The sequence below is a fragment of the Protopterus annectens genome, chromosome 6.part1 (genome assembly GCF_019279795.1).
Source record: "Protopterus annectens isolate FY-2018-M chromosome 6.part1, PAN1.0, whole genome shotgun sequence".
Taxonomy (NCBI): Eukaryota; Metazoa; Chordata; order Ceratodontiformes; family Protopteridae; genus Protopterus; species Protopterus annectens.
This window is the reverse complement of record NC_056738.1, coordinates 118,048,699-118,074,676: the sequence shown is the minus strand read 5'-3', so window position 1 is coordinate 118,074,676 and position 25,978 is coordinate 118,048,699. Positions and strand designations below refer to the sequence as shown.

Here is a 25,978-nt window from a genome sequence, read left to right as displayed (position 1 = left end):
TATTACAGTATTGGTATTTTTTTTTCCAAGGGAGCATGTCAGTGTGCCAAGTAATGCCTCATTTTGAAGACAGTATTGGTAGTTCCACCGGTTATCTTACAGATTAGTACCTCGCGGGCGGTACTGCGCAGCTTTGGGCGTGTCTGGCATGATTGGCAGTTTTGACTGACAGGTGTAGTTGTCAAGGCCAGCATCGACATGCCCGCGACAGCTACTTCAAATGTGAAATGTGTTACACAAAAGAAGGAGTCTGCATCTTAACAGTAATAGCGAGTAAGCTATTTTCAATTTAACACAAAAGTATTTAGTGCCGCGACTTTACTTGCCGCAAGAGCGGTTTGCAGGAATGTTGTGGCACAACTAAGGATTCTGCATCGGTATTGCAAACTTAACAGTAAAAGCAAGTAAGCTGTTTTCAATTTAACACAAAAACAGCTTTATAAGATGAAGTACATATGCAGTGCTTTCTTGCAGTAAAAGCAAGTAAGCTATTTTCAATTTAACACAAGACCAGCTTTATAAGATGAAGTACATATACAGTGCTTTCATGTAGGCCAACCCTCTTCAGGCTTTTAAAGAAATACACCATGAGACAGCGTATCATATGTGCAATCAACTTTATTCATACAAAGTAGAAGGTAAAGGAAATATATACTTTTCCCCATTGTAGAGTGGTCTTGGAGTTGGTATATATAAGTAGAGGGGTGCAGGGGGGCCTGCCCCCCTGAAAAGACATTAGTAAAACTGTTTTACGTTGTGTTTGTTTACTTTGTTTACAGTAATTATTTATTTAAAACATATGGCGCATATCGCGTAATGAGGATGATACTCATGTTAATATTGCGTAGCCCGGCCCGGGGGGGTGTCGGGGTGGACTTTGCTACTGCACATCCTGCGAGGTACTAATCTGTAAGATAACCGTTCCACCATGGTAAACGAATTGTGTCTGTATGTTGCACACATGTGCAGATATCAAAGTTTGTTTCGGACTTGGATTATGGAAATTATGATTTTTTTTCATATTTTGGTAAATAACTTTGCAAGGGAGCATCTGAATGTGCTAAGTAATACCTCATTTTGAAAACAGTACTGATAGTTCTAACAAGGGGAAAAGAATGGTGCCTGTATGTTGTACTCATATGCAGATTTCAAAGTTTGTTTCGGACTTAGGTTATGGAAATTATGATTTTTTTCATATTTTGGTAAATAACTTTACAAGGGAGCATCTGAATGTGCCAAGTAATACCTCATTTTGAAGACAGGATTGCTGGTACCAGCATGTTACAAGAATTGTGCCTGTATGTGGAACACGTGCAAATATCAAAGTTTGTTTCGGACTTGGGTTATGGAAATTATGATTTTTTTCATATTTTGGTAAATAACTTTGAAAGAGAGCATCTGGATGTGCCAAGTAATATCTCATTTTGAAGACAGTATTGCTGGTTCTAACATGGTAAAAGAATTGTTACTGTATGTTTGACATGTGCAGATATCAAAGTTTGTTTTGGACTTAGGTTATGGAAATTATTAATTTGTTTTCATATTTTGGTAGATAAGTTTGTAAGGGAGCATCTGAATGTGCTAAGTAATACCTCATTTTGAAAAGATTATTTATAGTTCTAACATGGTAAAAGAATTGGGCCTGTATGTTGTACACATGTGCAGACATCAATGTTTGTTTCGGACTTAGGTTATGGAAATTATGATTTTTTTTCATATTTTGGTAAATAACTTTGCAAGGGAGCATCTGAATGTGCTAAGCAATACCTCATTTTGAAGACAGTACTGATAGTTCTAACATGGTAAAAGAATGGTGCCTGTCTGTTGTACTCATGTGCAGATATCAAAGTTTGATTTGGACTTAGGTTATGGAAATTATGATTTTTTTTCATATTTTGGCAAATAACTTTGCAAGGGAGCATCCGAATGCGCTAAGTAATACCTCATTTTGAAAAGATTATTTATAGTTCTAACATGGTAAAAGAATGGTGCCTGTATGTTGTACTCATAGGTAGATATCAAAGTTTGTTTGGAATTAGTTTATGGAAATTATGATTTTTTTTTCATATTTTGGTAAATAACTTTGCAAGGGAGCATGTCAGTGTGCCAAGTAATACCTCATTTTGAAGACAGTGTTACTCCTTACAACATGGTAAAAGAACTATGTCTGTGCACTTGACACTTGTACAGATATCGCAGTTTGTTTAGTCTTGTACGATTATGAAAATTATACATTTACAATACTTTTCATTATTATGCCCATATATTTGCAAGGGAGCATGGTGATCACACAAATGATGCATCATTTTGAAGCTGACATTCAGATGCACAACTTCTACACTGATATGTAGGCTCTATCTGTTACAGATGATGAGATATTATGCTTTGTTTATTTTTCAATTATGAAAAATGATATATTAATCATATTTCTGTGAATATCTCAAGAAAGGAACATTACACAGTAATGGTTAAGGTATCATTTTAAAGCTGACATTCATATTAACAAATTACATTCAAATTGTATGGGTCTGCATGGTACACTGACCAAGATATTGTGCTTTGTTTTTCCAAAAAGGTAAAAAATATACACAATATCAGCACTCCTTGTCAAATATTTAATAATGACTTTGATGTACACTATCAACATTTACACTGTTGGAAAGGTCAGTGTCTGCTGAACAACTTTCGCGTTTACATTTTTAGTCTAGCTCTTATAGTTAAAGAGTTATCAACATTTGTTTTCTGTATGGTTTTACAAATGGATTTTCTGAAAATGAGCTCAGGCTGCACTGTTGTTCCTATGGTGGAATTAAGCAGGCAGCTTTTCCTGAGCTGCTCCGGAGTGAATGAGTTAAAACATAACACTCCTAGCTTTAGAATAACTTTCTTGACAAGGAAAGTAATAAAACATCAACAAAATTAAGAAAATGAAAAAGGAAACTTATCTGCCCAGGAAAGGAAAGCACAAGCTCACTGTCGATCCTTGAAAGCCTCAGAGGAGCTTAGTCTTCAGTGGCAGTAAAGCTCTGAAGGGCTTCGTGCCCAGACTTATCTTTTAGTCAGCTCAGCTAGAGCTGCCTAACAGTTTAAGTACATGGAAGGTGTCCTGAAGCTTTGGAAGCTGGCTGGTCATTATATCCTTGGCAGGATATAACCCATATAGCTAATGCTACTCCAGCAGTGATAAATATGATGAACATCCACAATGAATAGTATCTATCAATTCTGGCAACACCTTTACCATTCTTTCAATTAGTATGCATGTAAACATATTGTAATCATTGTTTAAAATAGCAATGGATCAATGTGAGACTGGGTCTGATGGGTCTTTACCATTTTTGGATAATACAGCCACCACAGCTTTCTTCCAGGATTTTGGTATTTCCCCCTTCTTTTAAGTTACTATTAAACAAAATATTCCAGATCTTTATCACTTTCTTCCTTCCTAACTTCCAAACTTCCACAGAAATACTGTCTGTTCCTGGAGACTTTCCTGCAGATTGATTGTATGTCATCATTATTTTAAATTCTCCTATCTGATCTATTAGTTGTTGTGCCTCAACTATCTCTAACCTTGGCATAATAATCTCTTAGTTTCTCTTTAGTACTCTGCAGTTGCACCTCTTCTTGTTCTGTGAGATTCCCCTTGTTCTGCAATACTTTAACCTTTGACAATCCCTCTAAATAATTTGTATTACCTCTTAATCATATAGCTTTCTTTTTTATTTCTACCATATTTTTAAACTCTATTTTCATTTTATCCCATTCACTAGCTATAACATCTGAAGAAATTTCTATTTCTCTAATAAAGCTTGCTTTATTTTCACAACCCATTCCTTTAATCCCCTTCTCTTTAACAAGTAGGTGGGAAAGCACAGTGTCTCATTTTTACTTCAATACCTTGCATTTTTATCTTAACTTTTATCAGTGCATGATTTGAAACAGTTATTGGATGGGTGTCAAAGCTTGCAATCAAATGCTTGTGCTTCTGTGAAATGTAATTTCTATCTGGTCTAGCCCAATTATTGTACCATAGGGAATAATATGTTAATTCTTTCCCATTCCCAACTACCAAGTTCACATCTTCCATATTAAATATTTTCATAATTTTTTTCAGATATCTACCCTATTTTGTTATATTTTCCCTTCTGGGTCACCCTGATACATCCTTACTACTGTAAATCAAGTTACAGACCCCACCTATAAATAATATTCCCTGCTGAAAGCTGATTATTTCTCCCAAAAATTTCTTATGCTCCATAATAGCAGTTTTGTTGGAACACAAATACAAGCCAACATAATCCCCCCTCCCTTGCCAATAGCCCCTTACTACCACAAACCTACAGTTACTGTCTTTTATTTTCCTCTTCTATAAATATTGGAGCCCCTCTAGCAATCAATATTATTACTCCTCTTTTCCATTGTTCCAGATATTTTCTGAAATCCTCTCTTTTACATGTGCAGTTCTTTTCAAATGTGTTCCCTGCAGCATTGCTATTTGCATTCTTCATTTCTTAATACAATTCCATACTCTTTCCTTTTTGTCTATACCTGTATGGTCATTTATGTTCCAAGATAATGTGGATAGTATAGCCATTGTGTTAAAAAGTTATTGTTCCTACCCAATATATATATGACAGATTTTTTTAAATCTGTTTTTTCTTTTCTTTGTCTTACATGTACCCTCTAATGTTTGTCAGACTGATCTTTCATGCAGTTTTTTTTCAACTTCATTTGAACCTCTGTCTAATTGTCTAGACTGTTTGTTTCAATGAAAACCCTCAAACTAACACACACACACACACACACACACACACACACACACACACACACATATATATATATATATATATATATATATATATATATATATTTATATATATATAACATCCTATTCCACTGCTAACATAATAAAATACAAAACTATGTATATTTTCAAAAAATGAAGTTTAACCCTCCAGACAGGAACAATTGTCTCAAACTGATGTCAACAATTACAGGCATCACCTAACCTAAAATTAAGGTTACACATGCTAAAGTGCATGTGTTAGCTTGTGTTTCCACCTACACTGATTGGTACCTGTTCTTTTATCTTTATTCCTCCTCCCAGATGTGAACAGCTTGCATGCTTTCAGGAAAGATTACCAGTTGACAAATAAGTACTAGGCTAGCTGCCCTTGTGGGCCTTTTTAAGTATTTCTCTTTTGGTGCTTGAACTAACCTATCCCATTTGGTTAGAGATTGGCCTGACCCATCCCATGACTGACAATTATATATTACCCTTAATGAGGATAACTGGGATCATACTATAGCTTATATGAGACTACCTATGCATGGAATAATGCATTTAGGCGCTGCCTCCTTCCATTAGTAGTACAGGGAGCAGTCCTGGGGTAACTTTGTTTCTCATCCATAGATCCAAGTTGTTCTTGTATATGGACAGTGGTGAACTTGGTTTTATGTGGATGGGGAGTCTGATCTAAAGCAGTTGTATGCTCTGCAAGATATATCTGTCCCTCCAAATCATTCTGTTGATGTTGCAGAAGAGGTTTAGATCCCTAGACTGAGTATTTCTGATGCCATTTGACTTGATGATGTGCAGAAAATCCATCAGTATTGGTTTTAGGATGCTGTGTATGCCAGACAAAGGCCAAATCTTAGCAGTCTGTAGGGTACCAAATACAGTGACAGGGCTTTGAGTTGGTCCATGTTGGACATATCCTTATGCTAATGTATCTCTGTGGACATTCCAGATGTTGCATCTGTCTGGACAGATAAGTGCCAATGGGAGCATTATATTCAATGATTGGCTTAATGAGGGCTGAGTAAAGGGGGACAAAAACATCCCTAGATCTAGACATGATCCCTTTGTTTATAAGATGTGCAATATAGAATGACGTTCTTACAACAATGGACACATGTTGGCCAAAAGTTAGGTCATTGTTCACATAAGCTCCCAAATCCTGAACAACTGGGTCAATTCATAGAAATGTATAGTTAATGTGGTATTTTCCTGGCATACATGACTTCCCAAAGGATGCAATAATTCATTTTTTAGCATTTAGTTTCACCCTATGATTTTGGCACCATTTATTTATTTGGGATAAACCTTCCTGCAGGATAGCCAAGTAATTTGAGTATTCGGTGACTGCTCCTAGCTTGCAGTCATCTGAATACTTAGTCAGTTAGAGCCCTTTGTTATTGGCTTTTACTTCAGACAGGGGAAAGATCCCAGCACAGAACCATGGAGCACTCCACTGGTGACTGGTCTCTTTGTGGAGGCAACTTCCTCTATTTGGATTTCCTGTATTCCATCTGTGAGCCAGCTGGAAATCAAGTGGGTGACATAAGGGTTTATTCGCAGTTTCTTTAGCTTTTCTAATATGCCCGAGTATGGAATTGTATAAAAAGCTTTGACCAGGTTGAGGTCTACAGTGTGTACAGTTTTGCCTTCATCCATTGGTTTGGTGACCTTTTCAAAAAAATTTACCAGGTTGTCTAAACATGGCCTGACCTTTAGAGGAATTCAAACTGAGAGGGGTTCAGTGTGTGGAAATCCCTATGTCCTGGCTGATTAGTTCCATGATAAGTCTTTCCAAGGCTTTGCATATGAGTCTGGTCATACTTATGGGTCTGTAACTGCAGATGCATGAAGCATTATTTGTAAATTTCACACACAGGTGAAGCACCATTTTAAGCCTAGCCAATATCCCAAGGTCAGAATCAAGCTCTGTATGTTGTGTCTATGAGCTGAACATCTTAACTGTTATGCAAAACCTACCCCCTTTAAATGTTTGACTAGGAAAACTGTTTTGCTAGTTCATGGGTCAATACTAGGCAACCAGTCTGCAAACTATTACATGCCTATCCAATTATAAGACAGTGGTCATAGCTGAGAATCAAATCCTGTACTTGATGTCTGCAAGGTAAGTACCTTAACTATTATGCCAGCCCACAACACCTTTACTCTCATTTGTCAGAAGTGGAATTATTCAGAACAGAATGTACAACTGCCTTCAGCTGCAGACTTCTTGACTCCCACATTCATAACAGTGAAAGCTCTTATGGATTGTTTTTTCAACCATTCTGCTGCTTTCCATGTAAGATCATGCAACAGTGAGTTTGGGGAATTTAACCTTCCCCTGCTGTTGTGTATATAATTAGCATGGGGTGTGGGGGTGTGGGAAAAATATTGTTTGTTTATGTATGTATGTGTGTGGGGGGGTCAATCTTTTTAAATTTGATCTAAAAAGATTGCTCTTTTTGTATTCATTCAAGTGAAAGTTTGCTCAATAATGAAACAAGGGTGTGTGTGTGTGTGTGTGTGTGTGTGTGTGTGTGTGTGTGTGTGTATATATATATATATATATATATATATATATATATATATATATATATATATATATATATATATATATATATATATATATATATATATATATATATATATATATATATATATATATTACATGGTTCTGTGTCAGATGATCGAGTTTGCAGAAATTAAAAATTCATACAGTCGAGACCATATGGTCGAGTTTCCGAAAACTCGAACATCAAAAAACACAAAAAAACCCCACAAAAATCTACCTTTGTTCACATTTTTGCAGGGGAGTAAGCCCCACCTGCACTCCCCACACCCCCTGCAAATTATATACACCAACTCCGAGATTGCACTACAGTGAAGAAAAGGGTAAATTTCCTGATCCACACTGTACCACAATTTCCCTACAAATGCTTTGGGTTTTGAAAAACGTGATCATATGGCCTCGACAATATGAATTTCGAGTTTCCGAAAACTCAGTCAACTGATAGGGACCCATATGTACACATAGATTTGTGTGTTCTTAAAGTGTTAAGTTACAGTTTAGGAAGGCACCACTGCTTGACAAAACACTGAATCAGCATCCAACAAAAATCAAGAATGGGAGACTAAAGGGCTTGCTACACTTCTAGACCCATGTTAAAATTTGCATTGTAGGTGGAATAAGAAAGTGGAGAACTTGCCACCATGCAGGATTTCATAGGTTCATAGGTTGGTACTAGGCTATCAGCCCTAGGGCCTATACAAGCCTAGCCATAACAATTCCCTGGCTATTTCTTCCCACATTATTTACTTTCCTGGACCCCTGTCTAGCAGGGTGACTGACGTGATCCCTGGGGTGAATTTCCTTTCTCCCATCCAATCGTCAAGGTTCCTCTTGAAGAGGTCCAAAGAGGCACTCTGCTTGACATGTATGGGCAATCTATTCCAGAGTCTGGGGAGTCTCTGGGTCAGGAACCTATCCCTCCAGCATGTTTTGTTTATTGTGATGACAAGGTTTAGATCCCTGGAGCGTGTAGCTCTGAGGGATTGGGATTTCTTTAAGTGTAGCATGTCCAACAGCTCTGGGTTTGACATGGCCTTGTATGTTAAGCAGAGATCGCCTCTGAGTAGACGATATGCGACAGAGTATAGCTGGAGTTTTTTAAGTCGGTCAGCGTAGGGCATCTGCTTTAGGCCTGTGATTCTTTTAGTGAGGTATTTCTGAGGCCTTTCCAGTTGTTGCAGATGTCTTGAGAGGTACATACCAAATGGGGCGTTGTATTCTATAATGGGTCTAATGAGGGATGAGTACAGTGGGACAATGACCTCCTTTTTTCTGGATGAAAAGCCCTTCGTCATGAGGTGTGCCACACAGAAGGATTTCCTGACTGTTGTGGCGATGTGGTTATCGAAGGTGAGACCACTGTCCACCTGTGTCCCTAAGTCTCTTATCACACTTTCTGTGTTTAGTGTACTGCCACCTATATGGTAATTCATGGATACATGTTTTTTCCCAAAGGGGATAACAATACATTTCTTGGCATTGAGCTTGAGCCCATGGCTATGGCACCAAGCATCTGTTTCTGTAAGGCCCTTTTGTAGAGTATCCACATCATTTGGGGTTCAATAATGGCTCCCAGTTTGCAGTCATCTGCAAACTTTGTTAGCCAGAGTCCCTTAGTGTTGACCTGTACTTCAGAGAAGTAGATGCCAAACAAGAGCGCCCCAGGTCTGAACCCTGAGGTACTCCACTTGTCACTTGTCTGGAGCTGGATTTGGAGTCGGCTACTTTTACAGTGTGGGTTCTATCAGTAAGCCATTTAGCAACCCATTGGGTGACATAGGGATTAATGCCCAACTTAGTAAGTTTATCTATGATTCCAGAGTGGGGGGATGGTGTCAAAGGCCTTGGCAAGGTCTAGATAGGCCGTGTGGACCACCTTACCCTTGTCCATGGCTCTGGAGACTGATTCAAAGAAGTCAATCAGGTTCAGGAGACAAGATCAGCCCTTCACAAACCCAAACTGGGTGGGGTCCAGTGTTTGAAGGTTGCCAATGTCTTTGTTTATAAGTTCCATGATAATACGCTCCATGGCCTTGCAGATAAGGCTTGTCAGGCTGATGGGATGGTAGTTTCCGGGATCCAAGGTGGATCCCCCCTTGTGGATTGGGATAACTGTAGCTCTGCGCCACTCAGTGGGCATGAAACCTGAGGTGAGGCTATGATTAAACATGACACTTAGGTGAGGTGCCAGTTCATATTGTAGTTCATGTAGTACACAGCCCGGGATGTCATCTGGTCCCATGGATGCTGTATTCTTGGCTTTAGAGAGTGAGTTTTGTACCTGTGTGGCCGCTATTACTGGAATTTGGAATCTTCCGGTATTGAGATGGGCCATTTAGGGGGTGAGAGGGGGGTGAAGTTGGCACTGAATCGATCTGCCAGGATATTGGCAATATCCTTCGGATCAGTATATTTAATGCCATTCTGTTTTAGCTCAGAGCAGATCTGAGCATTGCCATTTAGATTCTTGACATAGTTATAGAATGCTTTGTGGTTGTCTTTGGAATCTTTGGCAATTTTATTTTCGTAACTAGCTTTGGAGGATTTTATGAGGCATCTCAGTTTCTTACTGAGGCTAGTAAGGGAGTTTTTGCATCCTGGGATTTTCCTCTTTTCTGCAAAAGTTTCTTCCTTTTGTTGTAAAGTTTGTTTATGGCAGGGGACCACCAGATTGGCTTCCTTCTTTTGGATGAGAGCATTTTGGTTCTATTTGGGATGGCACGATTCATCCATGAGTGGATGTGCTCGTACAGTGCCTTAGTGTAGGATTCAGCAGTTGAACTTTCAGTTCCCGTCTGCATGGGTGTTATGAAGTTTGTCACTTCTGACTTGAGTAGCATGAAGTTGGCTTTGGAGAAGTTTTTTATGGTGGTTCCTTTACTGGGGGGTGGGGGTGGGATGTGGATGTTAAGGGTGATTAGCTTATGGTCAGACCTGACTAATGAGGGGGTGACCATAGGTATGGAGCATTGATTTCCCATGTTGGTAATGACCAGGTCTAGGATATTGGAGCCCCTGGTGGGACTATGGATTAGTTGATCCAGGGCATTGGAATTTATGAATTCCAAGAACCGTTCTTGCAAAGGTGTTGGGACATGAGTAGTTTTCCCAGTTAATGGCAGGGTAGTTAAAATCACCCAGTATTAGGGTGTTTGGTTCTATCTTAATATTTTCCAGTATGTTTAGAAAGGTGTAGTGAGAATCTTGGGGTATGGTGGGGGATCTGTAGCAAGCTACAATTTGGATTGCAGTCTTACCTAGTGTTAGTTGCACTTGGAGAATTTCAGACACATTGTGTTGGCCAACTAGCCTGGTGGTGTGAATATCCTTGGTGAATATTGACACTCCTCCACCTTTAGTGTTTCGGTCCTGGTTTGGTGGCCGAAAAGTGTGGTAAGAGTTGTAGCCTGGTATTGCAGGGGTGCTCTCTGGAGCCTTGAACCAGGTCTCAGTTACTGCACAGATATCGATGTTCTCCATTTTTAGGAGTGCCTCGAGAGAGTGCATTTTGAGGTTTAGACTTCTAGCATTGAAGGATTCATGTTAAGCCTGTTTTTGATTGTGACAGGATTGGGAGTAGATACTTTTCAGTTGGTTATCGATGGGCCTCAATGGAAATTGCCCTAATTCTATTCTACTTACATATAGCAAAATGTCTCTGCTTGGTACCATATACTGGATAAGAAGTAACCCATATAACAACACAATACTTGCTAATTTGTGCTAGTGAGCAGAACAGCAATCAATTATTGGTAATTGATGAACTGAGAATTGCTATATATATATATATATATATATATATATATATATATATATATATATATATATATATATATAAACACACACACACACATATATATATATATATATATATATAAAAAGAGAGAGACAAAAGATATAGCGTATATACATAAAGACAGAGATTTGATATAGATATAGTTAAATACATAGATACAGATATAGATATTCCAACATAATTGTGAAAATGTGTATGTGCCTTGTGGGAAAATTTTCACAGCAATTAGGTAAATCACAAGGTCTTAATTGCCAATTGCTATAGTATACTTTATGTATAATTAGTAAAGACACATAGGAGGGGTCTGAATGGACAGATGAGGGGTCCGAATGGAGAGATGATAAGTCAGCAAGAAAAGGAGAGTAGTATTGCCGGAATGGAATTCATCCTCAAATCTTGATGAGTACCTTCATGAGATGGACCCTGTTTTTCACAAAATCACACCAACAGGACACTGATATATAGACTGTATTTTATATAGCATATATCATGGACAGAAGTAGGTTAAAAAATAAAAAAAGATACCTGGGTGCACAAGACCCAGGATAAAAAAGTGTCCAATCCTGGAAGGTGCACTGGTGCCAGGACTAGAAAAAATGACAGTGCAGAGTCCTCAAGACACATAAACATTCCTAGGCCCAGGGGGAGGATGCCCTCTGTTGTAGAAGAAAGTAGCAGTCCACAAAAATCACAAAAACTGATAGGCCACAAAAGAGCCATAAAGACGATACAGTGGACTGTTGGTGACAAGAAAGAAATTATGTATTGTTACTATTATGTAAGATGCCCAGAATTTCCAGACAGAAGATATACAAAAAGATTAAGAGAGAAATTAGAGGAAAGAAAAATACTTCCACAAGAAAAATTGTCAGAAGCTTCATATAAAAAGCTGTGTTCATTAATACAACAGATTTATGAAAAACATTATACAGACCAAGAAACCTTGAGCTGTTTGGATAAAGAAGCGATTGGGAAGTGCAAAAATATTAAGAAGAAAAATCTACAGACTTACAAAAAAAATATGGACATGGGAAAGAAAGAGAGATCTAATATGGTGCAATATTTATGCAAAGGAGAAAGCCAAATTAATCAACACAAAAAAGACAGTCCCAAAGATATTTGAAGAGAAATATAGGCAAAGGCATCCAGATACAGAAAATTTCACAAAAAAAATAAGATCATAAAGAGGGAACATGGAAGACAAGATTTGTGAAGTAGAAGTTAAAATAGAAGTTGAAGTTATGGAATAATTGCAAAGTGAATTATTTAGTGTAGAAAGTCTAACACAGGTTATATCACAGCATGATGAAACAATAAGTCCCCAAAGTAAGGAGAAACAGGAGGAGCAGGAGACATACAAAGAAGAAATATGGACATGGGAAAGAAAGAGAGATTTAATATGGTGTTATATTTATGCAAAGGAGAAAGCAAAACTAATTAATACAAAAAGAGCAGCAACACAGATGTTTAAAGAGAAATACAGGCAAAGACATCCAGACATGGAAAATTTTACAATACAGAAAATAAGAAAACAAAGAGGAAGAATAGAAAAGAAGATTAACAATGGAGAAGTTAAAGAAATAGAAACTGAGGATATGGATTACCTGTGAAGTGAAGGATTTAGTGTAGAAAACGTAACTTAGATAACATTACAGCAAGCTAGAGCAATGGATCCCCAAATTAAGGAGAAACTAGTGGAGCGGAAAAAATCTGATCAGTTGTCATGTGAAGATAATGTGGAGCCTTTCATAAGAATTAGTACAAATGTTCAGTTTGAGTTCCACAGGCAGGAAATGAACAGGAAATTGTAGCAACTCTGAAGCAGTTAATGTGTGAAATGATAGGCCAGTGAGTTCCCATATGAAAGAGCAATGGATGACACAGTTTGAAACAGAAGAGAATGTGGCACAGGAAGATGCTCTGAAACTTTCTACAGAATGCCTGCAAAAAACAGAGAACAAAGAATGTGCCCTCAGTGTAGAAGAAAATGATCTAAGAGAAGAGTTGATTGATTTAACAGAGATGGACAGACATATTAAGATCAATGAAAGAAACAGACTACAAAAAGTCAATAAAACCCAAAAAGTTAGAAGTCTGGTAAAACAAATAAACGCAATAATTAGGACTGTCCATAGAAATTCATGTAATATAACAGACGTAGTAGTAAGGGAAACGAAGGGGAGAAATCGAATGCCATTATGGAATTATCGAATAGAGAAAACTATCAAGCAATTAAGACAAGAAATGTCACTGTTAGAAGAGTATAGAAGAGGGGACAGATCAACAAAAATACTCAGAAAGATATACGTGATAAAAGCAATGCACAGTATCAGAACAGATCAGGATCTATCATGCACTATCGCAAATAATAAACAAAAAATATCAGCACAGGCAGAAAAACTTAGAATATATGCAGATAAATATAAAGGAAAAGTACAAAATAAGCAATTTATTGATGACCCAAGAACGTTTTATACAGAATTGGGAAACAAGGCAAAAGGAATTGAAACACCACCAAAAAAGAAGAAATAGATACATTTTGGAGAAATGTCTATAAAATCCTGTGGAGCATGACAAAGATGCTAAATAGATAGAAGAAGTAAAAGAAAGAATAAAAAGTTTGAATGTTGTTCTTCTTTCGGCTTCTCCCGGTTAGGGGTCACCATAGCAGAACTCCAGTCCGCTAATGATTGGCAGTAGATTTTTACAGTGCCAAGGTGCCAGCTCGACCCAACCTTCAATGAAGGCACGCTCATTCTATGTATGTCTTTTGAATGCCATTCGACCACAGGGAAGACATGCAGACTCCACACAGAAGGCGCTCCAGCCAAGAATCAAACAGGAGAACCTCTTGCTGTAAAGTGACAACGCTACCGCTGCACCACTGTGGCTAATAAAAAGTTCAAATGTACAGGACATGAAATGAAATGAAGTAATGGCCAGAGAGACTGAAATAAAGTTAAGAAAAACTCCTAATTGGATAACCTCTGGCCCAGATGCAGTACCTAACTTTTGGCTAAAAGTATTAACATCTTTACATGAAGATCTAGCCATAATTAAGAACTATTACAGATACCAACCAGATTAACAACAGGAAAAGCAATACTCTTACTTAAGAATGAACCTGCAAGCTATCCTAAAACTATAGACTAATAACTTGCCTCCTTCTGATGACATATAAACTATACACTGGAACTGATGCCAACAGAGTTTATAGTCATATAGAAGAAAACACAATCATGGCAATAGAACAAAATGGCAATGAAAGTTATATAGAACAAAGGATCATTTGTTGTTAAATAAAGTCATAATGGAGAACTGTAAGAAGGAGAAGAATCTAAGTATGGCATGGACAGACTACAAAAAAGCATTTGACAGTATCCCAAATTCATGGATAAAAAAGTCATTAAAATGTATATGATACATCCTACATTGATCGATTACATTACAGCAACCATGAAACAGTGGCAAACCACTTTGCAGTTAAGCCACGATAAAGAAAAAATTATACCAGGGATAAAAATTCAAAGGGAAATATTCCAGGGTGACTCTCTATCACAGCTGCTCATTTGTCTTGCCCTTAACTCATTAAGCTGTCTATTTAACAGATTAAGTCATGGCTACAATTTGGCTCCCAGAAAACATCAAAGTGGAAAGGTTTATCATCTTTTTGTAGATTAGTTAAAACTGTATAGTTCATCAGATGAAGAACTGAAAGCACAACTGCAAGTGGTCACAAATTTTTCAGATGATATTTGGTCTTGATAAATGTGCAAAAGCAACATTTAAAGCAGGAAAGCTGCAGCACCAAGAAAACATTAGTTTGGGACAGGAATATGATATGAAATAACTTGAGCAAGAGGGAGTATATATATATATATATATATATATATATATATATATATATATATATATATATATTGGGAATTGATGAAGGATCAAAAATAAAACATGAACAAATGCAAATGAAACTTAGTAAGGAATATTTTAGAATACTTAATACTGAAAACTGTGTTGACATCTAGGAATAAAGTTCAAGCTATAAACCAATTTGCTCTTCCTGTCCTAATTTACAGTTTTGGAGTGATTGACTGGTCCCAAAAGGTGCTGGAGAGGTTGGAAAGGAAAACAAGAAGGATGCTTCATGCTCATCAAATGATTTATAAAAATGAGTGCATACCAAGACTATATATTCCCCATTCTGAAGGAGGTATAGATCTGCAATTGTGGGACTGCATACATATCTGCTGATCTCACAAGACCCAAACATAGTGAAAGTTTTGAAACATGAGGAGAATAAGTCTAAGATGACTTCCCTGCTTAGCTTGGCAGAAGCATATCGGCATCAAGCGGGAATGGAATTCAAACCAGAAGTAGATAAAACTCAGGCAGCAGCTGAATGTGTCAAAATACAAAAGAAAGAATATAAGGTGAAGGATCAGATGAGAAGGCAAGAAATTTGGAAAATGCATAAATATAGTTGCAAGTATAGAAAACTCTTGGAACAACCTCATGTTGATCAGGACTGAATGCAGGAATAGTTAAGGACAGGTGAATTTAAACCAAAAGATGAAAGGTTAATATTGATGGCCCAAGATAGTGGACTACATACATGCTGGTTTACAAAGTCCATTGAACATGTGGGAGAAACAGACAAATGTAGGTTTTGTAAAACATCCTGTTGCTGGCTGTGATATACTAATGGCAGCAGGACTGTATACTGAAAGGCATAATAATGTTACAAGACTGTTGCATTTGGGGATTGTGCAAATATATAATATTGAAGTAGCTGAAAAACACTGGAAACGAGCCAAAAAAGCATTGCAGAAAATGAAGTTTATATCACATGGAATCACCCATTGCCAACAGTTCAAAAAATAGATATGAGAAAACCAGATATAGTAGTCCATGAAAATAAGACAAAAGTAGCATTAATCATTGAAACTGCTGCACCCAGTGACTACTGTATCTTACATACAGAGAGACACAAAGTCCTAAAATACCAGGATTTGCAGGGAGAAATAAGGGCGATGTGAAAGAAGGATACCCAGACAGTTCCAATAATAGAAGGAGCAATGGGTCTTATAAAAAGAATTTACAATCGTACTTAGACGTGTTACTGAATCATGTAACTCCATATGAATTTCAGGAGTCATTACTGGTCACATTGTGGGTACTGCAAAGAGCACTTCTGGCTAACATCAAAGATTGAAACAATACTAATTTCATGAACTTTAATCATACTTTGACTTAGGATTGGGGTCCATTCTCTTTGTGGTATCAGAAATTAAAAAAGAGATATGCATTCAGCACCCACAATATTATTTAACTGGATATTTGGTATGTTTACTCATTTAGCTAAAGTGGCATTATATAACATGCAACAGTCATTCTGTCTAGGTTTAGCACACAACCATCTTAAAAGTTCTGCAGTGTATACACAGATTACACATCACACCATATTGTGTCTTAAACTATACACTGCAAATCTTGAATGAAAAAATAAATCTCAAAAGATAAGTTGATTTTCTTCCTTTATTCTATTGCAGAAGCCTTGCTAACAATCAATCAGTTCATCATAGACAAACAGCATTGTAAAATATCACAAAAGTGTTTTAAATTCTTCTAAACCAAAGAACAAAACTTTTAATTTAAATGTATGATAAAAGAAAGAAGTTGCCATTATATGTACCTTAAAATCAAGATCAATCCCTTCAAATCTTTTAGCATCTTCAGGGAGTTGATTTCTTATATCTGCAGAGTTAGTAAAAATGCTTTGCAGGTGGGCCCATGTATGTTGAACCTCCATCCAAATGGATATAACCATATCTGTAATGATTAATTTTTTCTGCCAGCCACTAACTTCTACCAAGAAGTATTCCACATATTTACTCATCAAGATGTTCTGCAGCTGCACCTAAAAATCAGAATACAGACAATGCCACCAGGTATAAGTAGGTTGTACACTTACAGGCTAAATATTAGCTCCTACCTCATCATCTTACTTCTGTTCAACTAATAATATACATATTAAATTTTGGTTGCAACAGTGGCATACAAATTACAAGCTAGGCCTTCCTAGAATTGCTTGACAGCATTCTGAAAAGTGAAATGGAATAACAAAAAAATAGCCCAGGCCAAATTAAACTGACCAATGAGTGAAATATAAAACAGTGTAGCAGAGTTATACCTTGGGCCCTTACATCATTATTACACTTTAGATGCACGTAATTTGTATTATAAACATCCTAAGTGAGCTGAAGGTGTACTTCACATTTTGCATGGCTTCTTAAATTTTCAGTATCACCAGTTTGCCACCATTAAACTCAGAAACTATTACTTTACAATGTTCATCTAGTAACAGAAAACTACTCAAAGTTGAAACAACTTAACTAGCATACCATACAGCAACTATTTATTGGGGAAAAAACATTTATTCAGGAAGTCATTCTTATGCAAGAATCTTAAACTGCCAACTGGTCCAGGAGCATGAGATTTGGAATATAACATACTGCTTTTCTGACATGTTCCTATTTTTCCACATATCAAATGTGAATTCTTCATAACGCTACATAAAAACATAAATGAATCATAGGGTGCCAAAGAAATGTCATCATATCAACTAAACATATAAAAAGGGTAATTTACATTACTTTTCTTAAATGTCATTGATTTAAATGAATGCAGGCATATTAACATGCAAAGACTGAAATCACAGCAATACTTAAGTCAAAAATCAACAGGAAGCAACATGGTATCTTATTTTTTAAAAAGGTTAGAACACTTTCTAGGTTTACAGCTAAAGAATAAGTATGACATTTTTATATTAAAGGCTGCTAGGGGTAATTTTTTTGTATTGTTCAGTCTACATCATGTATTCTATATAGCAATGAATAATTTCATAGAATGTATGCAATATCTCTTAGTACAATTTATAGCTGCATGCAGTGTCATGTTATTTTGTAATAAGCATTTTTGTGAACATTTTAAATAAGTGACAGAGAATTAGAAACTCATCCAAAATGAGAAAATGTTGTTTTTTCAAAGTACAAGCTATTTGCTATCAAAGACTTGGATCCAACTCTCACTCTAATTCTTTCACTCACTGTGACTTTTTGATTGTTTCTACTCTTTATCTAAACTAATGAATGATGCAATTGCCATGATGCAAGTTATCCACCTATATGGAAACACAAAAAGAACCAGTCATGTGATACAAATCCAATGTTTTTTCTGAAGACGTTCACAGAATTAAAAGTGGATGAAAGCGCTAATATACTGAGTGTTTTTTTTTGGATTTGTATCATAGGACTGGTTCTTTTTGTGTTTCCTGGTTCGGTCTTTAAAAGGTTTTTCCAGTTTTGTTATCCACCTTTATGCTATTGGAACACATCATAGTGCCACCTGCAGATTCCTTCTCACCTTTACCTGAATTTGAAGAGAATGTGGAAAAGCTCATAGAGTGCACAGGCAAAGATAATGAGCTTCAAATTTCAGTGCAGAAGGAGTGCCATATTCAGACATTGTGGGCCAGATTCCAGAAGGCTTGCTTTTGGTATAAGTGACTTACTTTGGCAGAAGGCCTGTCTATAAATCAAGTTTACACTATTGTAAGTCACTCACTCTGAGAACAAGTCTTTTAGAATCGGGCACCTTCACTACACAAAAAATATATAAACAGAAATATGAGGGCACTTTCCTAGCCAGATATGAAGTAAGAACACTCAAAAATATATTTACACACATGAATAACTACATATTCCCACATAAACACACACCACTGATATGAAAGGTTTCAAATACAGCGTAAAAGGAATAGTAGCTGGTGCCCAGAAGAAAGTGACTGCAGCTTCTCTTCTGATAGGTCTTTCCATCCAGACACTTTATTCGACTAAAATTAAAAAAATCATTACATGTAAGTTCTGGGTCAATGAAAAGTTTTATAATAGATATCCATCTCTCTATGTACATGTGCATTTTTTAATTCTAGACTTCATTATGTTAGTAACTCATTCCATCATTTTTTTATTCATGTAGTCCAGCAATAAAAACTTCAGAAGAGCTAGAGTTCTCACTCATACCTCGTGACTTCCTATATACTGTACCTTGCATAATACTGCATTTTCAGAAGTCTCTGATATATAATGAATACCTGATTATCTTCCAGTGTTTCAATGAGGGTTTCATCAGACTTCAGTAGAGGTGTTCCTGTGCTGGAATGTTTTTCATATGAAAAATACATCATGCTCCATGTCTGATTAATTTCTGCAAGCACCTACAATATGAAACATGTTTTATTTAGTATGGTGTGGTCACTGAAAATAAATATTATTTTAATTATCACAATGACTATGTCAAATACCTTTTCAATTGTCATTTCTTTTACTGCTTTGTCTACAATATTTTTCACTTCATCTTCAACTTTGTGTAGTTGTAAGGCCAGCAAGTCTCCTAAAGTAGTTTCTTCATTCATGATAAATATAACCTGTGAAATGTGATAAATGGATTATTTCTGAACTACTTAAAAAGTACAGCTGTACATAAATGCTCAACAACATCAGCAGGCATGCAAGTTGTTATTTAAATGTACCCTTGTAGAATTCATGAGCTGATGCCAATGCCTTTCACGGACAGCTGAATTCTGTAGTTCATTTACAGCCCTTAGGGATGTCAGCAAATTTCGAACTGTTAACTCGAGCCCAATATACGTATCCCATGTTCGGACTTCCTTATCAAGGGTTTTCATTTCCTCCAGTGAGACAAAACACATCAATATATTATTCTGAAACCAGCATATAAGCATGATTCCTTAGAACACTTTGCCCATTACCATTACTCACTTTAGTGTAAACACTTGAACATAAAACAGTGCATATAACTTTCATACACAGTTGTTTCAATAAGCAAAGAAACTAAATGTCATACCAATATTTTACTTTGTTACCAAAATGCAATCAAACAAAATACAAATCATGAGTAAAGTATCTAAAATACAAGAGCATGCTCTGCTTACAAAATCTAAATGTACCTTAGCAAATCTTCGTAGTTCCATATCCATTATTTCAACATTTATCTGCTTCCATGGTGTATGAGTCCAGTCATCAATACTGGCCTAAAAGCAAATGCATGGACATTTAGAGACTAAGTAATTTAATTTCCATAACACATAAACTCAAGTGATTTAATTCATTAACACCTATGTGGTAAGAATCTCACACCTCTAGCAGCCTACAAAAAATTTGCATTTCAGAGCATTTTCTAAAAAATAAACTTAAAAAGGATAAGATAAACAAATGTAAATATTTTTTGAACAATAAAAGCTATTAAAACTGTACAAATAGTAATGGTTATCAATAAGAAGTATTCTTTACAGTAATAATAGTCCATACATTCATAGTATTTTCTATTAGTACTATAATGTATTATAATGCAGACAACCCCCAAATTATATTTTTCCTAAACATTCACAAACAAATATTTATTTCTTGCAAACAATACAACCTGTGAATATACTGTTAGAACATTTTCGTTAACCAGACATAAGCTTTCACAAGGCAAGAAATTCCTCTACTAGTGCATGTTTATTGAGATATTTACAGAAATATGAAAATGTGTTTAATTATATAATTAACAATACAAATAATACTAGATTTCTCTCAAGATGTGTAACTTACAGTGCAAATATAAAACAGTTTTCTTTAACTACATCTAATTTTCATCTAATACTATCCTACAGTTTGTAAGTCACTTGGCTTTTGAAGTATTAAGTTGTTGTTGGGTCTTTTGGCTTTTCCCGGTTAGGGGTCGCCACAGCGGAACTCCGGTCTGCTAATGATTGGTAGTTGATTTTTACGTGCCGAGTTACCAGCCCTGATGCACAACCTTCAACGAAGGTATGCCCATTCATGCATGTCTCCACGCAGAAGACGCTCTAGCTGAGAATCGAACCAGACAGCTTCTTACTGTGAGGCAACAACGCTACCGCAGCACCACCACCGCGGTTTTTGAAGTATTAAGTACATATAGAAATACTGCTTATTTTCATAACTACTAACAAAGAACTAGAAGTATTTTCAGTATAGTGCGACACAAACCAGCATTTACAGTGACATGTCCTGCCTCCCACGTTGGTGTTTCACACTATATACCTCAATAAAATGTAGGTGTCTCAGTTATGAAAATAACATAAATATGAAAACATGAACAATAAGTGGCAAACACATTCTAATTTCTCTATTGCAGGACATGCTAGACTAACAATCTTAGTGCCATTTTACCAATAAGTCATTGTCCTCTTTAATATTGCTGATTATTAGCGGGTAAGTAAAGTTAGACCCAAAAAAGTTCTGGATGCCATAAGGAGGTATAGGTGTGAACTGTACATATCCAAAAAAAGCATGCTTGAGTGAGTAACTAAACACGCATACTGGGTGACATGTTATGCCTGTTTTTCAATTTATTCATCTGCTAACCAAGTAAGGGATCTTGTTCAGAGATTCATTTTAGCCATGACCTGAGCCGCAGAGGCAAGGTTAAATGCAATAACTATATAGACAGGAAACAGGAGTGCCTGGAGAAAATTTACACAGACAGAATGAAAACACACAAACTTCACACAGTCAGTAACTGAAGGTCAGGACTGAACCCCCAGATCCTATATTGTGTGGCAGAGATCTTTACTACTGAAGTACCATCCTGCTCTGCTGTAGCTAAGCTACTCTAAAAATGTTCCAGGTTATGTATTATGGAGCTTTCCTCCCTAGGCCAACTCTGAAATGAATTGTGGAATCATTGGATTATAGGAAATACAAACCAAGCAAGATTATGACCATTTTACACCTTGCCAATACTCACCCTTAGACCATACCTCCTTTTTCAAGGAGGTCTAGGTCAGTCAAGACAGGAGTGAATTTGTGAATACTCATCCAATTACCCAGTTTCTGATTTCAAGGAGGATAACATGTCACATTACTTAATTTGCAGAGGGAGTCTATTCCAGTGGTGCAGAAGGCACTGTATAATGAACCTCTCTCCAACATGTTTGATTTATCTGCTAGTGATGAATTACATCCCTGGTTCTGGCATTTGTGGGACTATTTGATTTGTGGAGATATAAAAGATTCAGTACTAATGGGTCTCTAATGGCTCAGAAAGCAAGGCATAGATCTCTCCTCAGGAATCTAGAAGATACTGAACAAAGAGAGAGAGAGAGCTTCCAGTCATTTTTGGCATCTTAGGGTTTTTAAATCAGGAATCTCTGGCATCTTTCTAGTTGTTTGTTATGTCTAGTGAGGTACATCCCAGAGGGGACATTGTACTTAATAACTGGACTAATCAATGATGACTTTAAGGGGAAAAATGGCCCCTATAGATCTGAATGATATTCCCTTAACAATCCACCCCACTAAGTAGAAGGACTTTCTGACTACTGTCATTACGCGATAATTAAAGGAGAGGGCACCCAAGTTCCAAGGTCTCCAACACAACATTCTCATTTTAAAGTGAAGTATTGTCTATGTTGTATGTTTAGGGGAGAGGTAGTCTAACAAATGTGACAAACCAGACTATTTGCAAATGGTTGTCTAAGATTATTACCTTTTGTTATTCCCACCAGGACAAAACTATTCCAACCAAGGTCAAGGGTCATTCTACCAGGGCCTTAACTTGTTGGCATTTAATTTAAGCCATTTTTTTTGTACTCCAGATATTTACAAGTGTAAGTTCTTGTGGAAGGGTGTGGGCATCAGAGGGAGACTTGACAATGATTCCCAGTTTACATCATCTGCAAACTTGGGTAGCCAGAGGTCTTGGTTCATGGTTAGGAGATCAGCTCTCTGATGAGGCACCTAATACCTGCACAGTGTAGGTTCTGTCTTTTAGCCAATTTGCTATCCATCACACCACATATGGATCTATTTGTAGTATAGTTAGCTTACTAACTATGATAGCATTGGGGAAGGTGTCACACACTTTGGCCAGGTTGAGGTATGCTGTGTTAACAGCTTGTGTTACTCTTTCCAAAAAGTTGTCCAGACACATTAGAAAAGATCAATACTTAAAGCCAAATGTCTGAGAGGCCAGCTTAATGAGATTTTTAATGTCACAGTTTATCAGGACAGTTATGATATGTTCTATGGCTTTGTAAATATGGCTTGCCAGTCTGATGGGCCTGTATAATTTCTATGGTCAGTGTTTGGGCCACCATTGCAGAAGGGCATCACCACTATTACTGCAAAACATCAGGGACAAAGCCAGTAGCTAAACTCAGGTTAAATAGCTTAAGGAGTTACTCTGCAAGGGCTTCTAACCAGATATAATATCAGGTCCCATGGAGGAAGTAGTGTTAGTTTGGAGCACACCTGCAGTATGTGTTTTTTAGGGATGATGGGTGGTCTGACATCTTCAGGGGTAGGTGGACTTTGGAGAGTCATCTCTTGGGCAACATTTCCACTGGATTTGTTTACTAGTATGTTAGCAATGTCTTTTGGGTCAAAGTAGGTGGTGCCAATATGAATAAATTCAGAGCAATGCTGGGTGTTATTTCTTTGTTTCATAACATAACTAAATATGGATTTGTAATTGTCATTACTTTCAGATGCTAACCTAAGTTCATCTGCTACCTTAGTAGAAATAATAGTATTTTCAAATTTTTAGTAAATTTTCTGATGTTATCTTTGATTAAAGGGTCTTTTGATCAGCTGTATAATTTAAGGATTCCTTCCTTTTACTGTACTGTTTATTTATGTTGGTGGACCACCAGGGTGCTTTGTTTTTTAAATTTCCTATTATAGTTAAGAGTTGGTGGGGACTGCCAGTTCTATGCATTTATCTAAGTGAACATAGAACTCCTTTGTGAAGCTACCATCTGTTACAGCATCCAATGAAATGTAGCTATAAGTGAACTTTGAAACTGCTTTGTATAATTTGATGAGATTATAATGTTTCAAATCCTTGAACTCCTTGATATTGGTGTCAGCAGGTTTAGACATTTTGAAAGCGAAGGCCACTAGTTTATGATACAACTTAACCAGGAAAGGACACACAAGGAGAATAGTGCATGAAGAAAGTACAGTTGCGTAAGTAAACTTGCCATAACAGTATGTGTTTGAATGACCATTGCTGCAGTAGCTATATGGGTTATTTTCTGCATAGGATATAACAACTGTATAGCTTCCAAAACTTCAGGGCACATTCCATGCACCCAAAGGGGTAGTCAGCTTGAACTTTCATGCAAGCAGAGAGAAGGAGGTAAACGTCTGAGATGACAATGCTAGAAAAAGAAAAAAAAATACATGCCCACACCCTGGAAAACAATTCAACAAAAAATAAGGGAGATAGGAGAGAATGGATACTGCAGCAGTGATTATTTGAACATTTACTGTTACAGTTAGTTACAGTGTGTTTACTTACACAACTGTAGGATGTTCATCATTATAATCACGCTGCAGTAGCTTAAGCTATATGGGTAGATTACCATAGCTTAGAAGAATTGAGAGGAGTAAGGAGAAGACACCAGAAGCTACTGGAGAATAGTCCTAGCAAAGCCTGTCTTAGACCTGCAGAAAGAACTGAGTTTATAGTGCTTTATAAAGGTATGCACAGATGACCAAGCTGCTGCTTCTAGAATTATTTTAGTCTCTAACTCTTTCCAAAAATCCATAGATGAAGTCAAGACACTGGTAAAGTGAGCCTTGACCCTGACTGTAATAGTTTTATTCTGATGGGAATAACAAAGGGTAATAGCCTTAGACAACCATTTAAAAATAGTCTGTTTTGACAAAGGTTGTCCTTTTTTCTTACCCTAATATGAAATGAACAACTAATAGGAAGTCCTGAAAGATTGTTTATATGAGCTAGCCTTTTCCCTCTCATTTCAGGTTATGGAAAGAAAACAGGGAGATGGTTAAATTGGCTTAAGGTAAACCTGGTTACAACTTTAGGCATAAGTGAAGGATTATGTCTCAAGGAAACCCTAGGTTTGTGAAAAATGAGATAAAGTTGACAGCTTCATAAGAAGGAACAAGAGCCTGCACTAGACCCTGTGCAAAGTATAATAAATGAAACCTCTCCAGAGTAATCCAGAGTAACTGGTACAGTAGAAAATGAATGTTTAGTTTTTTGTTTCTTTTTGACAGGAATCTGTGAAGAAACAGACCCAGAACTGAGAGAAACAACTTCCACAGGGATGGGGACAACATTCTGGATAAGTAGAGTCACCTTCCCTGCCCCTTCTTCCAAGACTGACAAGATGGTTCTCTCCTGCTCACTCCAACAGCCACAGAGGATGTGTCTAACTCTCAGTAAATGGTGCCTGTAGGGTCTATGCCAGTGAGATCTGAAGAAAAAGATGAGTGGTGTAAGGAACTAGCTTTGGCCTCAGCAGAGTGACCACCTGTGGCTGTGGGAAATTACCAGTCTGCTGTGGCGGCAAAGGCTGCTTAACAATCTTTCTTTTTTGTGGGTGGAAGAAGGTCCAGCTAGGGAACCTGTACATTGTTCCATGGTGAAGTCAAAAATGGTGCCAAATTTTCAGGGAAGCCTAGAGGCAATAGTCAATAAAAAGCACTTTAATCACTTACCCTCGCCCCAGAAGTAAAATTACAGCTTCTCCACAGAAAAAGTCATTTTGAAGAATTTTTAACAACTTTTTACCACAAAAGTATGCTCCTGTTTAAAAGTTCATAAGTCACAAAACAGTCAATGAAAACACTTTTCCATGGCTTATAAGTTCATCTTTTACTGAAAATGTACATTTTGTGTGATAAAAAATAAAGTGGAAAGCCCCCCCCCCCCCAAGGGAACTTTTCTGCTC

At 36.9% G+C, this 25,978-nt stretch overlaps 1 protein-coding gene across 1 annotated transcript in view; it reads right to left on the bottom strand.

The window, feature by feature from the left end:
• LOC122805262 (dynein axonemal heavy chain 11-like) overlaps nt 1-25,978 on the bottom strand; it is a 4,596,980-nt gene that overhangs the window by 3,316,969 nt on the left and 1,254,033 nt on the right. The window contains exons 19-23 of the mRNA XM_044075350.1: nt 20,195-20,278; nt 19,757-19,915; nt 19,529-19,651; nt 19,319-19,441; nt 16,859-17,083 (exon numbers count right to left, since the gene is read on the bottom strand). Coding sequence (XP_043931285.1) covers nt 16,859-17,083; nt 19,319-19,441; nt 19,529-19,651; nt 19,757-19,915; nt 20,195-20,278 — 714 coding nt within the window. The remainder of the gene's footprint in view (nt 1-16,858; nt 17,084-19,318; nt 19,442-19,528; nt 19,652-19,756; nt 19,916-20,194; nt 20,279-25,978) is intronic.